Source organism: Diabrotica virgifera, chromosome 7 (assembly GCF_917563875.1).
Source record: "Diabrotica virgifera virgifera chromosome 7, PGI_DIABVI_V3a".
Classification (NCBI taxonomy): Eukaryota; Metazoa; Arthropoda; class Insecta; order Coleoptera; family Chrysomelidae; genus Diabrotica; species Diabrotica virgifera.
The window spans coordinates 212,225,903-212,245,186 of record NC_065449.1 but is presented as its reverse complement, the minus strand read 5'-3'; the positions used below and the strand labels follow the sequence as shown (position 1 = coordinate 212,245,186).

The 19,284-nt window shown below is 32.4% G+C and overlaps 1 protein-coding gene across 13 annotated transcripts in view; it reads right to left on the bottom strand.

The window, feature by feature from the left end:
- LOC114340505 (serine/threonine-protein kinase mig-15) overlaps window positions 1-19,284 on the bottom strand; it is a 315,391-nt gene that overhangs the window by 51,903 nt on the left and 244,204 nt on the right. For 10 of the 13 annotated variants that reach the window (XM_028291310.2, XM_028291254.2, XM_028291262.2 and 7 more), the window contains one exon: window positions 1,203-1,461. In XM_028291310.2, the coding sequence (XP_028147111.1) occupies window positions 1,203-1,461 (259 nt within the window). The remainder of the gene's footprint in view (window positions 1-1,202; window positions 1,462-19,284) is intronic. The other 3 variants (XM_028291296.2, XM_028291350.2, XM_028291333.2) reach the window with 1 other exon arrangement.

Genomic DNA, 19,284 nt, shown 5'->3' with positions numbered 1-19,284 from the left:
ATAGATAAGAAGACGAAGAGTAAAGGCAGCTTAGACGAGACAAACAACGAATACTGAAACGAAAGAAGGAGCATTATAGAAAAACAACTGAAAGAACTAGAGAAGTATACCATCCAAATGGAAACGCGACAATTCTACACAAAAGTTAACCAGAACAGAAAGGAATCCAAACTTAGATTATCAATAGTTACAAACAGAACAGGAGAGATCATTGGTGACCAAAACCAGATACTAGAAATACGGGCAGAAAATTTTGTGGACACAACAGAACAAACTGTAATTTACAGAATATAAATGTAGAGTTAAATGCAAACGTTGTAAGGTATGTAATAAATAAAACGATATACAAATGTTTGTATAAATCTACAGTTTTCGGAGGAAAAATGGAAAGACGGGGTTTTTCGTTTGTAATCGCAATTCGTTTCTTTGTCATAAAATTACTTTGTAATTAATTACTTTTAAAGTAAATAAAAAACTCATACAGAAGTAAAAACTTCAAGTTGTATACTGGTATAAAATCGTTTATTAAAAACTATCTAAAATGTCATCCAAATGGATTGCAAAACGTTTTCGTTCTAATTCAGAACATCTTCAGGGCATTCTGCTGAGTAATTGGAACTAGCTCACTATTTAAAGTGGTAACCAAGTTGGTATGTGCCCATTGAACTGGCAAGAACCTAGTATTTTCGAGCAGGGAAACATGTTGCCCTTTGAGCATGTATTCAAATTAATCTAACAACATCGACTTGTAGTCACCATATTTTCTTAAAATATAATATGTAAACCATATATTATGAGGTTACCACTTTAAATAGAATGCTAGTTCCAATTACTCAGCAGAATGCACTGAAGATGTTCTGAATTAGAACGAAAACACTTTGCAATCCATTTGGATGACATTTTAGATAGTTTTTAATAAGCGATTTTATACCAGTATACAACTTGAAGTTTTTACTTCTTTATGAGTTTTTTAAAACGGTATACAGCCAACTATTGGGATTTTCCCATTGATTTTATTTAAAGTAAATGCAATTACCCAGCTCTGGTAAGTAAGTCAGAACAGCTAGATTAAACGTAGACAAATAAAAATTGTATTGTAATAAGTAGAAATAAATAAAAATGCCAAATTGTAGGGTATTCTCTATTGCTTATGTATTAAGGACGATATGTATGTGACCGCCCTAAAAACGAAATCAACTTACCCCATAGCGCGGCACACAGAATTTCGCTGTTGAACCGTTTCTTGTACTTCCTAATTTCAGGCGTGTCCGACAACATGTCGTGCGACGTCGGCGTCACGTTGACGTTGACATGTGATTCTCGTCTAGATGGCGCCGAACTCGCTCCGAAGCCGAAGGCCAGGAACGACCGCTGTTTCTGTTGCAAGGCAAGAGCGTTAGCATGTAGGTGACTTGTTTGTGGAGACGGTTTTTTAATTGAGGACGGAGGGGTTATGTGAAACTGAAAAAAGAAAAACAAATTCTATTAGTCATTAAAATTATTATACAGTTAATTAAACCGTTTTTAATTGCTAATTGATAATAGATATTAGAAAGAGCTAAGAAATAATGGATATGTGTAGGTTTTTTTATTTTAAATTATGTGTTAGGTCCAAGTAGAATATTCATATCCATATTGAATTTTCAAGTGAGATGACAGTTTTAAAGGTGCATTAGAAAGAAACAAAGCATTGATAACTGAATAAGAAACAGCATGCAAATAATATGTGATATTTAGCGATACTGGAAATCTAGCGATACTGATATGAATTTGAAAGAATTTAGAAATATCAAATCAAATAATCAGATATTAATAGGCGATCCGATGAACAAAACGTACTATCGAGTGGAGGCCGCGACAAGAAGCACTACTGAGCAGAGGACGCCTACCAACCAGACGGACTGACGACCTGAAGCGTGTTATCAGTAAATGGATGCAAGCCGGATAAGAAAGAGGCAGATGGAAAGAGCTGAGGAAGACCTATGTCCAGCAGTGGACGCGTACAGGTTGATGATGATGACTAATAGGCTTTCAATGCCATCAGTTCCGCTTAACGACGTTCTACACCTTCGTTGCGGGGTATGCCTCTCAGAAGAAAGGGGAGAAACTTATATGCAAGCGAAAGTTGGTAACAATGCATTTATAGCAGAATACTCAAATCATATGTTTCAGTATTGAATACTTTATAAAAATAAATTATAATAAATTACGGAATTAATTATAATAAATAAATTAAAAATAAATGGTACGGTAAACAATCCTCATTTTTTAATATGTTATTCTTTACAAAAAAACCTTTAATTTAAGCACAAATAATTAAAAATCGTAAATTTGGGTCAAAAGTTATTAACTTTTTAAGAATTCCCATAAGAGCCCATGTTAAAACTTAACTTTGACCCTTAATAGTAATTAAACGGCACGGTAAAACAATTTTTAAAAAATCAAGTCTTAGTTTTTTGAAGTAAACTATAACATACTAAAATTTCATGCAAATCCTTAATTCTTTGCCGAAGGTGTAGAACGTCGTTAAGCTGTCTTATGGTAAAAATATAGTGCATCAACGAGATTACGACGCTAAAAACGTACGGTCATAAATATACTACATAGTAGAGCGATTCATTGCTCGATTTGTATGTAGGTAGAAAACCTAATTGCATATTAGTGACAAAAAACAATCGTACATTCAAAACAGCAGTTGAAACATACTATAAAATATCGAACCACATTTAATACCATGTTTTTGGTGGTGACTCTTTTCTTCTTCTTCTTCTTTAAGTGTCGTCTCCCAATCGGAGGTTGGATATCATCATCACTATCTTTACTCTATCTACCGCTGTTCTGAAGAGTTCTATAGAACTGCATTTAGACCAGTCCCTTAAATTCTTCAACTAGTCCAGGAACCGTAGCTTTTCACCTCGCAATTTTTACAGAATGGATCGATTTGCTTGAAAATTTGAGAATAAGTAGTGGATAGTCCAAGGATCAAAATCTATATGAGGCCGAAAGGCGCTTTTACCATAGGGGTGGTTGCCACCCCATCTCGGGGGTGGAAATTTTTTATTTTATTTTGACAGCAAAAGTTGGTAAACACATTAATTCTAAGCAAAAAAAGTTTTATACATTTTTTTGATAAAAGTAATAGTTTTCGATTTATTCGCTATCGAAAGTGTTGGTTTAAATCGAAAAAATCATTGTTTTTAATCAGTTTTCTGCTAATAACTCAAAAAGTTTTCGTTCTATCAAGACAAGTTTGCTTAACAAAAATGTACCTTTTGAAAAAATAAACAAAATCGTTTTTATAATTTGCTTTAAAACCAATAGTAATCGAGCTATACTTTATTATGTTAGCTCTTCTTCGTAAAATGCTAAATATTGTAGTTTCAAAGTCAAAAGACGGGAAAACTATGCATTTTTCGAGGATAACTTGTTCAAGCCAATTTAAAGTATTTAAAAATATCTATCTCCAGAAATCAAAAAAATAGTCCCTAGCTCAAAAATTAAGTGACTTATAAAAATTCGTTATTCGCTTTTACCTACATTTTTTTAAAAACTAATCATTCTCAGTCAAAACTTTTGGAATCTATGAATAATACATAAATAAAGAAGAATGAATAAGACCGATGACTAAGAACACCGCTAACTTACATTATTATGCTTCCAATTGGATATCTCCTTTTTTTTTCAAAAAAATATATTGATTTTTTAACCGTAACTTTTTTATTTTTTATCCTAGAAAGTTTGTTAAAAAAGAATTTTGTAGGTTTTTACAGGACCTACAGGGCTATTAATATTATATAATTTTAAAATCCTCATTCGCAAAAAGAGGTGACTTTGAAAGGGTTGGTAAAGATGGTTTTTGCATGGTATTACAAGTTTTAATTTTCTAATTGATGGATTCGACCGTTACTTGATGGAAGTTCATTTTATTTCACAATAAAACACTGAAAAACGTTTGTTTTTCTATACTTCCACAAAATTTATTACAACTATGTTATTACTACAGCTGTTTCGGCAAAGTGCCTTTCTCAAGTGATATATTTAACAATGTGTTTGCCTTTTTAAGTCTTTAACTGAAGAGGTTGAGGAGTGGGGAGCTGTTTGTCTCGAGTTGCGTCATTCAGAATTATAAAAATTATAAATTATATCAATTATAAATTGAAAAATACAGATATAATTCTGAATGACCAACTCGAGACAAACAGCTCCCCACTCCTCAACCTCTTCAGTTAACCTTTCAGTGCTAACGTGAAGTATTTTGACATAAGTGCTAACGTCCGTCTCTGAGACCGTATGTTTTTACATGCCCTAGTACTGTAAATTTTACTAATTTTTAAAATTTAATTACTTCAAGGGTTTTATTAAATACTTTTTTATTTAAAATAAATGCAGTTTTATTTAAAAATTATATTTATAAACATTTATTTGGACAAAAATAATTCCTTAACAAAAACAAGCAACTATTCTAAAAAGTGAGAAAAAAACCCTAAAATCTTAATTTAAACAAAAAATTTGCCGAGTTATTTTTAAACTAAAGATGAAATTATCCACTTATAATAACCATACTTAAGCAATTCTAATAATACGAAGTAACTTTACACTTAAAAAAAGTCAATCTTTTTCTGAGCATTCTACACATATACCCTTTATGTGTTCTAAGCACATAAATTTATTACATGAGTAACAACTGTACTTTGTTTTTCGACTTTTCGTAGTTCATTTCTATTTCTAAAAAGTAAAAAAAATAATATTTTATTCACTAAAAATACAACGCTAAAAGTTACAATCCTTACCTTTAGCACAGCCGCAAAAGCTAACATCCGTCTCTGAGACCGAAATCTTGTGTAACGAACGAACTATGCATCTACGTTCAACAACATTTTAATACTATCAACGGTTAGGTAAAATATGAAGCTATTGAATGACCTAGCCCGAATATCGAAATAGATCGTTAATTATCGGTATGAATAGGTTAGCTCCGTCTATGAGACCATGCGTTAGCACTGAAAGGTTAAAGACTTAAAAAGGCAAACACATTGTTAAATATATCACTTGAAAAAGGCACTTTGCCGAAACAGCTGTAGTAATAACATAGTTGTAATAAGTTTTAATTTTCAATAGCTCACTCAATTTTTGCCGTAGAAAAAATTTTTTCCACCTACCTCTACCGAAAGTATACCTTTCCGGACCTGATTGTAGGGAGCAAAGTTGTACTTTTCCTCCCTAGGGAGGAAAATATTTTTCCTCCCTAGGGAGGAAAAGTAAAAGTGACGTCATGGTATTTCATTCATGAAATATAACTTATTGACGCCCTGTACAATATCTATTTTCTATTACGTAAGTATCTATACATTTTAACGTTTATTTAAAAACACTCTGTATTTTGCAGAATGGTAAAAAACAGTAAATTGTTATTCTGATTTAACAATGTTTACATTAATAATTTGACTTATATTTGACAGTTGACAGTTATTTTGTACCTACTTGTTAGTTTTAGTTCTAATAAATTTTGTTGGTTAGTTACATAAATAAATTAAGTAAAAATGAAAAAATGACTTGTTATTTGAGGAAGGTGGAAAAACCATATGTATAACATGGGAGTAAAGTGCCTTTTCCTCCCTTGAATGATTACTGCCCTCCGCTACGCGTCGGGCAGTAAACTTCATTCTCGGGAGGAAAATTAGCACTTTCCTCCCTTGTTCTACAAATAGCTATTGCAAACCAATTTCTTGGGAATTAAATAAGCTACAATTTTATATTTAAATATTTTTTCGTATCTCTGATGCTAATCTTTCTATTCTGAAGAAATGGGCATTTTTTACCAAACTACAAAAATTCGTTATTCGCTTTTAACTCATTTTTTTTTAACTAATCATTCTAAGCCGGTCAAACCTCTGGAACCTATTAACAATACATAAATTAAGAAGACCAAATAAGGTTAATGACCAATTTTAATTAGGGTGGAGAGTAGGGGGAAGTTTACGATCAGTTTTTCGCTGAAAAAAAAATAGGGACTGACATTCTTTTTACTATAAGTCACTTAATTTTTGAGCTAGGGACTATTTTTTTGATTTCTGGAGATAGATATTTTTAAATACTTTAAATTGGCTTGAACAAGTTATCCTCGAAAAATGCATAGTTTTCCCGTCTTTTGACTTTGAAACTACAATATTTAGCATTTTACGAAGAAGAGCTAACATATAATAAAGTATAGCTCGATTACTATTGGTTTTAAAGCAAATTATAAAAACGATTTTGTTTATTTTTTCAAAAGGTACATTTTTGTTAAGCAAACTTGTCTTGATAGAACGAAAACTTTTTGAGTTATTAGCAGAAAACTGATTAAAAACAATGATTTTTTCGATTTAAACCAACACTTTCGATAGCGAATAAATCGAAAACTATTACTTTTATCAAAAAAATGTATAGAACGTTTTTTGCTTAGAATTAATGTGTTTACCAACTTTTGCTGTCAAAATAAAATAAAAAATTTCCACCCCCGAGATGGGGTGGCAACCACCCCTATGGTAAAAGCGCCTTTCGGCCTCATATAGATTTTGATCCTTGGACTATCCACTACTTATTCTCAAATTTTCAAGCAAATCGATCCATTCTGTAAAAATTGCGAGGTTTTGTCCTATTTTAAGCTTCATTACTTGGACTAAACATGACACTCTCCTTCTTCCTATACTCCTTCCTCCTCTTATCTTTCCCTGTATTATCAGTCTAGCCGTTCATATCGTTGTCCCCTATTCTAAGCATCCTTCTGGAACGCCACATTTCAAAGGACTGTAGCTCAGTTATGTGTTCTTGCTTCAATGTCCAGATTTCAAGTTCATATTGCAGTATCGAAAACACGTAGCATCTCAATGCTCTTACTCTCAGTTCTAATCTAAGATCTTTTTTGCAGATAATTGTTTTCATTGTTACAAACGCATTTCTTGCTATTTCTATCCTGGCCCTTATTTCTGTTGTTTGGTCACTATTGTCAGAAATCTAGGTTCCTAGGCATTTGTCAACCCTTTCTATCGGTACTTTTCCCAAATGTATGTTTGTATTGGGACCGTGCAAGTTCGGAAGAGCGACATCTGGTTGCATAGCTCGGCAACATTTTTAGCACTTCTAATTATATTGGCCAATTATATTAGTCCTGATTACTGGATACGTGTTAAGGCCATAGCCCAAAAAAGAATAAGAAGAAAAAGTAAGATTGAGGTTATGTTATTAAAAGGTAAACATTGTACTACAAGCAAAATACTTCTTCTTCTTCTTCTTTTTGTATAGACATGACTCTGTCTGTTTTTTCAATGTGCCTCTAGTAAGTTGTCGTTCCATCGTTTTCGTGGTCTTTCCACTGATCGTCTTCCTATTGGGGAACCGTCTCTCGCTGTCCTGACTACCCTATTTGTTGTCATTCGGCTTATGTGGTCATTCCATTCTATTCTTCTGTTTCTTACCCAGTTATTAATGTTATCCACCTTGCATCTCCGTCATATATCTGTACTTCTAGCTCTGTCCCATAGAGTCTTACCATCGATTTTTCGAAGGGTTTTCATCTCCGTTGTTTCGAGCAATCTTTTTGTTCTCTCTGTGTCGGGTCGTGTTTCTGCCGCGTATGTCATTATTGGTCTGATGACTGTTTTGTAAATTCTGCCTTTCATTTCTTTTCCGATATTTTCATTTCTCCATATTGTGTCATTCAGGCAACCTGCGGCTCTGTTTGCTCTATTCACTTGATCTTCCACTTCTGTTTCGAGCCTTCCGTAGCTAGATAGTGTGATGCCTAGTTATTTAAACTCCATCACTTGTTCTATTATCTGACCTTCCAGCTCCAATTACATCTTATTGGGTCTTACATCTCATCTTAGCAAAACCAAGCAAAACTTAGCAAAAACAAGCAAAATACCATTAATTAAATTCACTTTAATAATTGCATATCATATCAATATTGTGGAGCAACATATAATTTTTACAATTTATAACACATCATTTGCAAAATCCCATGTTCTTCAATGACAGTAGGTATGAAATATACGTCAATTTCACAATTTCAATTAACAATACGAATTATTTAAGAAATATATGTTAAGAACGTTGCAAGATTTGTCCGCTATACGCGCACGATCGTTTCTCGTATCCCCTCCAAGTACTTGCACACAGCGAATATTTGTTTTCTTTGTTATTATTATGTATTTGGTCTTTTTTATATTCATTTTTAGTCCATATTTTTCACTGTTTGTTTTGTTTAGTAGTAATTGCAGTTGTTCAGCAGAGCTTGCCACAATCACGCTGTCATCTGCAGATCTTATGCTGTTAATAAATCTTCCGTTAATTATTACTCCTTCACTTTGAGATAGTAATGCTTCTTCAAAAATGGCTTCACTATATGTGTACATCAAATTAATAGTAATGGAGACATAATACATCCCTGCCTAACTTCTCTCCTGATTTCAATTTCTTGACTGGGTTCGTTATCTATTACAATTTGTGCTCTTTGAGTCCAGTAAAGGTTTATTATTATTCGTAAGTCCCTCTTGTCTATGTTTTTGGTCCTTAGAATTTGGACTAATTTTTCATGTTTTACTTTGTTAAATGCTTTTTCAAAATCAACGTAATAAACATGCACATCCACGTTCATATCAATGCATCTTTGAGCTAACACATTAAAAGCAAATAACGCCTCTCTTGTTATTAGTCCGTTTCTGAACTCAAACTGACTATCATCTATTCCTTCTTCCAGTTTTTTATTTATACAAGCATGTATTATTTTCAAGAATAATTTGAGAATGTGACTTATTATTAATTATATTGTAGGTACCAAGCAATTTCAATGCGTCTCCTAATCTCGATAGTTTGATCACTTTCCTCATTTATCACAGCGCTAACTATTTGTAATTATGCACTGTTTGAATGAGGGGTGTTATGTATTACAATGTTTGTATGATGAATAATTGTATTTTTACTAAATATCATATACTTGGTTTTATCATCATTTCCAATCAAAAACCAAGTTTTTTTTTACATTACACACAAAAATTACTGGATTTTCAGTCGTTTTGTTCGTACCATCAGGAATTTGACAACGGAACAAACCTTGTCGCTGCGTTTTGTGCGATAGACAAACCACATTTTAAATCTTATCGCGTCGCTAACAAATAAAATCACCTAAACTCAGTGACACTACTAATCTCAAACCTCGTCGCTGCACTATGTTTTTACTCTAATGGTTTACAAGGAATTATTTCGCCTTATGGTTGACCAGGAATGTAATAGCGCTAACGCTATTTTAACAAACAACTGTTTACCTTCCCGTGTAGATGGAGAAAAATTGCAAAATATACTAAATTCTCTGAAAGGGGTAGGAGTTCAGGATATATTATTACAATCAGAAAGAATACATGAAAAACAGTAGAACCGTAAAATGTAAAATATAGACATATGTGCTTCTAGAACTAGATAATATAATCAAGTTTGATATGAATCTTAAACTGTAGAAATCTTAATTCTTACTTAATTAATTATTAGCTTAATTAATTAATTCTTAATTAATTAAACAGAAATCTTATTCGAATTATTCAGGGTTGACAGTTAAGTTAAAATTAAAAAAAAAAGATCAACAGAGGACAAATAACTTTTTACTAGCATAAATATATACCTACCATTTTTGTGCTGTTCAAAATAAGTACATAATATAAAAACGCAAAATATATAAAAGTCACTACAAAACTTAAGTGAACTAAACCATGCGTGTTCGTAACAATAAAATCATGCAAAAATTAGTTGTCTAACGTTAAAACTAAAACCATAGATATCTTCCAACACTTACGTCCATTTTAAAGAAAATCTTTTCAACCACCCTCCCGTTATCAATAAAATAATATATAACATACCTTAAAACTGTTTGTAAATAAAAATAAAATGAAAACAGTCATTTGGGCAAGACTCCAAATTTGTTTAGTCTGTTTATTAAGAATTGATGGCACGTGCAAAGGACACTATTTTTGGGTTAGTAAATAAACTTGTGACTTCTGAAAAGTTTTTTTTTAGGTAATGTATGTACGTGAAATACCATTCGTGAAAGTCAAAAAAATATATCAAAATAAAAATTTTTAACGCTAGGTAAATTAAATCTATATTTGTAAAACTTTTTTTAAAGTGTGACAATGAAGTTATGTTTTGTATTTGTTAAGCAATCTACGTTGATTCATAAGCAGCAGTATTTTATAAAAAAACAAACTCTTTCAAGGTTTCAAAGCACAAATTACCTACAGGAAAATACCATTACCACACCATGAAAAGATGGGAAATACGTTCATACGCAGATACGTGAAAATTCAGAAAATCAGTTTGAATTTACGCAAAAAACATTAAAAGACAAGTAATTTCATTATAAAACTTCTTCTTTCTTGGGGGAGCCTGACCTGCCATCGGGCCTTTCCCAGAAGGTTGTATTTAGTAGTAATTCATCATTCGCTCTCAGTATATGTCCTGCCCATCATATACGATCTGCTTTGATGTAATGTACTACGTGTTTGTCTCCATAGAGTACTTGAAGTTCCTCATTATGTCTTCATCTCCTCTCTCCTGATATCTCCACAAGGACCCAAAACTCGTTTGGAGGATCTTCCGTTCTAAGACTGCTGATTTTGTTGTTTTCTAACTGCTACATCTCTTTCATAACTGTTTTCGGCTGTTATTACTGCTCCCAAGTATTTGAATTCTTTGACAACTTCAAAATTACATTCATTTATCAAAATCTTTTGTTTATGTACTTATAGCCCGATCAGGGAACGCAAAATTTTACGAAAACCTCCAAAAAAATAAAGGAAGGATGAAAATTTGGGAATAGCTAGTTGAAATAATTGTCTATTATTATATAAGAAAAAGTTTACAATTCTACATCCCCTCCATTTTACAAAAATTGGAAAACACGGGGTGAAAAATTTTTTCTCGGGGGTGAAAAAATATTCGTTCAAAATAAGTCCGGAATTGGATAAAATGACTAAGTAACTTTTGTTCTATATAGTTTTTTTACTAAGTCAATACTTTTCGAGTTATTTGCGAGTGAATGTGTTCATTTTTAACCAAAAAAAATGTTTTTGGACAGTTTTTCGGAGATAACTCAAAAAGTAAGTATTTTAGCGAAAAAAATATTCTTATTAAAAATATAGCCTATAAAAAATTGAAAAAAAATGGTGTTTGCGTGAGGTCTGCAGACCCAGTAGAAGTAGAATTGCAGCTAATGAAATGTAGGTTCTTCTTCGTCAAATTCCAAATCGAATAATTCAATGTGAAATAACCAAAAAACGGAGCACTTTCCGGGGAAAATTCATTACAACTTTTTTAAAGCGTTTAAAAAAAATTTTATTTTTGTTTTTTTAAAAAACTTCTAACATTAAAAGTAAGTGAGTTAGGCTCAAAATATTGTTGGTCCCTTATATTTTTTGGTAAAAAAAATGGGGAAAATCACCCCTTAATTAGCTTCTCAAATAAAATTAATCGTTACCGTTTTACAAGTTACTTTACTTATGTATTGTTTATATTATCTATAAGTTTCATTGGTTCAAAGTGCTCAGTTTTGAAGTTCAAAATAAAACTTTTTTTTTAATTTTGAAAAAAATCGTAATTGTTTATGGAATTAACTTAAAACAAGGGATACCAAAAAGCTCAAACAGTAATAAAATGTACTTTGGCTTTTCTGAATATTTTTGATTTTTTGTTTTCTTGTTAGACAAAAATTAGTTATTCTATGGCTGTTCAAAATTTGCCTAAACTCGTGATTAGTTACTCGTTCAAGCCATTTTAACTACATCTTTTTCAAAACTAAGCACTTTGAACCGATGAAACTTACAGATCATATAAATAATACATAGACAAAGTAACTTGTGAAGTAGTAATGTTAAAATTTATATGTGATGCTAATTAGGGGGTGGTTTTCGCGATTTTTTTACCAAAAAATAGAAGGGACCAACAATATTTTGAGCGTAATTCACTTATTTTTAATATTACAAGTTATTTTAAAAAACAAAAATAAACCTATTTTTAAACACTTCAAAAAAAGTTAAAATGAATTTTCCCCTAGAAGTGCTCCGTTTTTGGGTTATTTTACATTGAAATATTCGATTTGGAATTTGACGAAGAACCTACTTTTCATTAGCTGCAACTCTGCTTCTACTGGGTCTACAGACCTCATGTATACACCATTTTTTTTTCAATTTTTTATGGGCTATATTTTTGCTAAGAATCTTTTTTGGCTAAAATACTTACTTTTCGAGTTATCTCCGAAAAACCGTCCAAAAACATGTTTTATTTTGTTAAACATGAACATATTCACTCACAAATAACTCGAAAAGTATTGACTTAGTGAAAAAACTCTATAGAAGAAAAGTTGTGTAGAATTTAGTCATTTTATCCAATTCTGGTCTTATTTTGAAAGTATTTTTTTTCATCTTTGAGAGGGGGTATTCCCCTCCATTTTTGTAAAATGGAGGGGATATAGAGTTGTAAACTTTTTCTTACATAATAATAGACAATTTCAACTACCTATTCCCAAATTTTCATCCTTCCTTTATTTTTTTTTGCACGATTGATCATTTTTGACTGTTTACCGTGACAGATTTTACGTCAGTAGGTGACATTTACTAGCAACTCGACGGTAAGTAATCCAACTCGACGGTAAGTACTCCAACTCGACGGTAAGTAATTCACTTACCGTCGAGTTAAAAAATCTCTTCATTTTAATTTATTTTTTGAAAGAATAAAGAAAACTAACGAATTATTTATTAATATTGAAACTTCTTAGGCCTATAGCCAACATTTTTTCTCTTCAAATACGCGATAAAAGTTGAAAACTTGGAAATATCAATGCCATCATAACGAAAAACGGTGGATTTAATCATTGAATATTCTGCCCAGAGGCTTCCAGGAGCTTTCAACTGCATATGTCTTTCAACGAAATATGCCAATAGAGTATTTTCTTCGATTCTTAAATTCTTGCCTTCGCACCATTTTTTAAAACTTTGGTAGGTATTTTGATAACGGATTTTGGATTTTTCGGGAATAATTGCGGAACACCCTTCTTCCCAAGCCCGTTCAATTTCTTCAAAATCACTTTCGCTCATATTTTAATTTATAATAATCAAAATTGTACTTAAAAATTATTGACAACTAAATAAAAACTCAATTCTTCATTGTTGTTATGCACCCTAGTTACTACCTCACAACCAAAGTATCTATCTTGATAAAATGAATGAAACTAGTCAATATGACGAAAATGTTTAATTTTATAATTTATAATGGTATCAATCGTGCAAAAAACGTTATAAGCATGTCGAACGTTAAGGGTAACCGATCTCAGACAATAATTGGAGTCGTCGCTCCGCTCCTCCTCCAAACAATTGTCTTCGATCGGTATAAAACCCTTACCGTTCTCCATACTTAATATACTATTGGGGTCAGATTGTTCTTTGATCGGGCTATTAGCCTTATCTTCGTTTACCTTAATGCCAATTTCTCTGGCCAGGATTCAAAAACGGTAAAAACTTTTCACGCGCTTCTGGTGGATTGTGCAATTGTGTCGACATCGTCAGCACAAACTAACAGTACCTTCGCACTCTGGGCAGCGATGCCATTTGTTAATTCTGGTTGTGCTTTCCTAACTGGGTATTCTAAAGCAAAGTTGAAAAAGAAAGGGGAAAGGTGATCGTTTTGTTTCAGACACGTTTCTTAAAACACACTTATCTGATGTACTGCTGCCAGTTTTGATACGTGCATATGGATCCTGCACACATATCTGGGCTAATCTTACCAGCTTTCTGAGTACTTCCATTTCCAGAATTATTTTTCACAGTGTATTCCAGTTTACAGAGTCACACGCTTGTTTAAAATAAATAAAAATTTCATGTACATCTTTGTTGTATTCCTACATATTTTCTAAAATTTGCCTCAAGTTAAATATTTCGTCTATTATCTGGTACAATTGAATGAGAATATTTTGTACATATTGTAACGAAAGAGAACTCTTGGCCGACCCCCGTATAACGGTAAACAACTCGAGAATGACGCAATCGAATATTCGAGGAGTCGGCGGAGGGGTAAAGAGAGTTCGAGAACGTACCTCAGTAGGCGCGCCGACAGAGCATGGACGAATGCTAGAGATGAGCGTGGATTGTTCCAGAATAATGGCTAGAGTATATAACGACACGAATTTTGTAAATACAGTTAGTTTTAAGCTAGATATTTGTAAAGAAAACTTGTATAAATAAATAATAAAGTCGTAAATAAATACGAACGCTCGTTTGAATATTACAATATTATCCTTTATTTCATAGAATATTAAGTGGTTATACCTCAGGGCAAAGATGACCTAGAATTTATAGCTAAGAGTGATAAAAAAATAAAAAATATGAAGGATGTGGTTTATACATGAATTGGCAAGAACACATTCCCTGTGCATTGGGAACCCAATAGGAAACCTGATCATCGATAAGAACATTGTATGAAGAATGGAAACTAGGAACTTAAAAGCATAACACGCAGGAAAACAGGAAGTAAAACAATTAAAATGAATCTGTAGGTATGTGCATGCTATTGTAATAATAATTGGAACAACAATTGAACTTTAAGAAAATGTGCCAAAGAATCTGAAGCACGTGTACATCACACAATAAATTTATTGAAAACTTTATTTTGATATTACAATATAATAATTATTAGATTATTTATAAATTTATCATCTTTATAAAAATCAATCTAAAAAATCAGTTTCTTCGGCTTTAATGTTAGGTATAATACATGCATTTCACCCAAAATACGATGACCTTTAAAAATCGTATGTAGTTCTGAAATTGTGTAAAATTAATATTGCACAGAAATCACATAAAATGTTATAAGGTTAGTTATTGGTTAAGTATACAGTGATGAGCGCGCTAATAACCGGTAAAATAGCATAAAAGATGGAAAAAGTATTAAGTTGTGAGATAAAAAGAAATGGAACTAGTCGAGCTGGTAAATTTAGCGATATTAACCTCTTAATTTACATCATATTGATTGTTTCCCATCCCACCTTTAGACGTATCGGACGAGTTTGGCAAATACCACTGTCACAGTGACAGTTTTAGTTGGCATACTCCTCTGATACGTGTAAAGCTGGGAAACAATCAATGTAATGTAAATAAAAAGGTTACTATCGCTAAATTTACTAGCTCGACTAGTTTCATTTAATTTTATCTCACAACTTAATACGTTTTTCATCTTTTGTTCTATTTGGCCGGTTATTAGCGTGCTCATCACTGTATAGAGAAGGGTCTTTCCCGTTAGTTTTATAAAAATAACGAGTTAATCTAAAATAAAATAATTAAAACTAACATACCAGTGGGTTATCAGAAGAATATAATGGATGAAGGACACTACCGTTTCACCATGTATTGCATTGACAATATTTAAAATGTGGAAAATAAATAATACAGCGTGTAAATACTTAATTACTAATTGTGAAGTGACCTTGCATATTAAACTCCTTAACTAGTTTACATATATCTTACTTGAGTAGTTAATTTATAAATTTTTATTGATTTCGACATTCCCAAGAGTTTTTATGCCATTTTGTTAGTCTTCTTCTTTCTAGTTTAAGGCGGATCCACATCAATAAAAAATTATGTTGTACGTTGTATTTGACGCAATTTGACGTTGTATGTGCGCTGAACTTTTTGTTGATGTAGACTGTGCGCCGCACAGAATAAGGCAAAAATATTTACGTGACGAACAACGCACGCTATCCGTCGTGCCATCAGTTTTTCAGTCGACTTCAAAGAAATTTACGCCGCACAGCAATGTTAGTGTGGACTTGATTATCCTTTTGGCGCTAAGTGGATTCGGGCGTACAACACAAGAACTAAATATTTACATGGTAAAAATACTTGACCAAATTTAAATTTCCGCGGCAAATATTTTTTCTGTATTTTAAAATATAACATATACACAAATTTTTATTGATGTGGATCCGCCTTTAGGATTGAAAATGTCAATTATTGTACTTTCAACAGGTGGCGAAAACTCAAAAGATTTGTGCTGCTCATATAATTTGGACTAAATTGATCATTTTTACAGAAGATATGCTTAACCTTCTGTTGTCTGGTGGGGTCTGACCCAGTGGTTTAATATAACCTTTTTAATCTAATTATTGTATTTATATGGGATAAAAAATTGTAATAAAAATTACATTTTACGTTTGCTTTTGACGTTCTGTTTGGGAAAACGTTTTCAAAAAGATTATTTTTAAGTAAGGAGTTATAACATGTTGTTTATTTATTGGCGCTTTGTTTTGTCTATTGACAAGTGACTTACTTGGCCTCTATGTTGTAGGCAAACATAATGCTTTTTTTGATTTACTACTTCATGAGTTTAGTTTTTGACGAGCAGTGTTTTTTAAAGGAATATCGTTGTCGTGGTTTATAAGCCCTGTTTCGGAATTATTGGTTCATGGTGTTTCGTCTACCAATGAAACATACTAATGACGATACGAAAGCTGTAACGTTACAACGTTCCATCTCCTTTTTATAATTTCTTCTATTGCTTTTCTTTATTTCACTTCTCACATAATATAGCTTTTCTCTTCAGTTTGTTTCTTTGACATTTGAGTTAATTTTCGGTCCAAACCTTTTTGTTTTAGTTTCATTTTATTCTGCAGTCTTTTCTTTCAAATATTAAGTTCAGCACTTCAACTGTTCTAGCTCCTGTCCTATTCCTTAAACGTACTTCACATAATAATTTTCTAAAAACCCGAACTATTTATTGTAATTAGATAGCATTAAATCTATTCGTCAGTAAAAGTTTTTCTCCCATACCCATACGTTCCCCACTTAAAAATTAGTGCCTTCGTGTAATTTGTTCTCTTCCAAATTAAACTTCAAAAGATTAAAACCAATGAAAGTGTAAAACAACAAGAAGTTTTTCCCAATTAATTGGGGTGAGTATTTTTTTTCCTAATTTTAATTTACGTTGTGCTTTCGGTTAATGTTTTAGTGAGCGATCATAAGGGTAAGACAGCACATAGCAAGGAGGTCACCTGCGCTGTCAGTCGAGCTAGAACCACTATCGAGTGAAGTAGTTTAATGCAATTTGAATGACAAAAAGACTGTGCTTTTGCGATGTTGTGTCAGTCATGTGATGATAGTGATGAAATGGCAGCTATAAATAATCAGATATGATATACTCCTTCATATTTCAAAAATTTACTGAATTTAATTACTTTAGAAATTCAAAAATAAACTAAATACAAAAAAGGAATTATATAAAAAGTATCAACTCAGATAGCGCAGGTAATAACAACTTGGCTTTAATCACAAGGAAGCATCCTTGTAGGCCGCGCAGTAGACATCCATGTAAAACAAACTCATTTGATTTTCAAAAGCATCGATGTAAACCTCTTGGTTGGCATCGCGCTAAACCTCCATCGCGACTTACCTGATCTGTTCGCTTCCATTCATTACAATGTGTTTGTTTTACATGGATGTCGACATCGACCGCGACCGACACCTCCACCGCGACCCACTTGTTCTGTTCTTACCCTTAGAAATGCTTGAGATTTTTTATTATTTTTTTTACGCTAACTGCTATCAGTAATTTCTATTCAGCTTTCAACTGCAATTTTTACCTTTGTGTACCTTCGTTGGGCAATGAAATTCTGTGCAGTGGTATTAGTTGAGACCGTTTGACTTTAGTAAGACCGTCTACTTATTAGGGTGGGCCGATTTTTCGAAATTACTAAAATGGTAAAATGCAATTGAAAAAAAGTTGAAGTGTATAAAAACAAAATTTTTGATATTAAATATTAACAAAAAAAAATTATTTTGAACTGCCACATAAATGTCAAAAATCTAAATTTTTATATTAAAAATATTAAATTTTGCATTTTACCACATTGTTAAATAATTAAAACTAAAAGTTTTTTTACAATAAAGTTTTTGTATATTTTTAATATTTCAACTGCCACAAGGACATTATGTTAAAACTAAATTAGGCGATGATTACGTGAAGCGACGCCACTGACTTGGCTGTCCGATGTTTTCGGACCGATCGTAATGTTTTATCGATTTGAGACAAAGAGGTATTCTTTCATTTGGGAATGAATCAGTTTTCGACTAACAACCACGGAATACAGTTGTATCTCTTGATCTTTTACGTCGTAATATAAGTTTGTTTATATGTTTATGTTTACCGATAAAATTGCGCGTAACACCAGAAGTGAGTAAGTGTCCTTATATTTGGAGCGTCCAATAATATAAACGAAACAGTTTTACCAACATATGAAGACATGAACACTTACTTCAACTGTGTTGAACATGAATTAAAACCGATTGCAACAAATCCACAACAAACCGCAACTGAGACAAGTCAAATTGTAGCAAAGAAAATTCAGGAAATTTGGAGTCGTGCTTCAATTCCAACCGTTCAGCAGTGCAGTATTATAAAGCGAATAACAAGTTATCGTCTTAATATTAGAAATTTACTAAAACCTTATAAACAACGCAATGGTATTGCAAGTTATAAAAAACAGTTAAATGATTTCAGAACACAATCCAAATTACTATTTGATGTGGCTGCTTGTAAATGTCTAGATTTAAATAATTGTTCTTGCGATAAAGTATTTAAAGTGCCAGCAGCAGAACGACCATTTTTAGAAGACCAAAGAACTCAAAGACGAATGGTAATTGGTGCCATAGATATAACAATGTCCAAAAAGTTACAGAACCGAGAGGAGAGAAATTTATTGCAAATTCAAAAACAATTAAATGAGAATGTTGTTCACTTACCGAAAAATCGATCTCGGCAGAAAAGAATAGCGACGGAAACACTTACACATGAATCGATCAGTTCTGCAGAAACTTCTACTGTGCAGCAAAAATCATTAGCTTCCTATAATGTGTTACAATTACCTGTGCTTGCAGGAACACTCGATCGTTTTGGTATCTCTGATCGAGCTGGTGCTGCAGTCGCTTCAGCAGTACTACAAGACGTCGGTATTATAAATATGGAAGATAATAGCAACATTATAGATAAGAACAAAATTCGTCGTGCTAGAACAAAAAAAACGTGCCCTTCTTGAAATGGACGATTCTTCACAGCTGCGTGACTTTTTTTTTCGATGGTCGCAAGGATAATACGTTAAAAATGGAAGATAATCGTCGAAAGTTAATTCGAGAAGAACATATTACAATCTTAAAAATGCCTGAGTCGACTTATCTGGCGCATGTTACTCCTGATTCTGGTACTGCTGTGAACATTTTA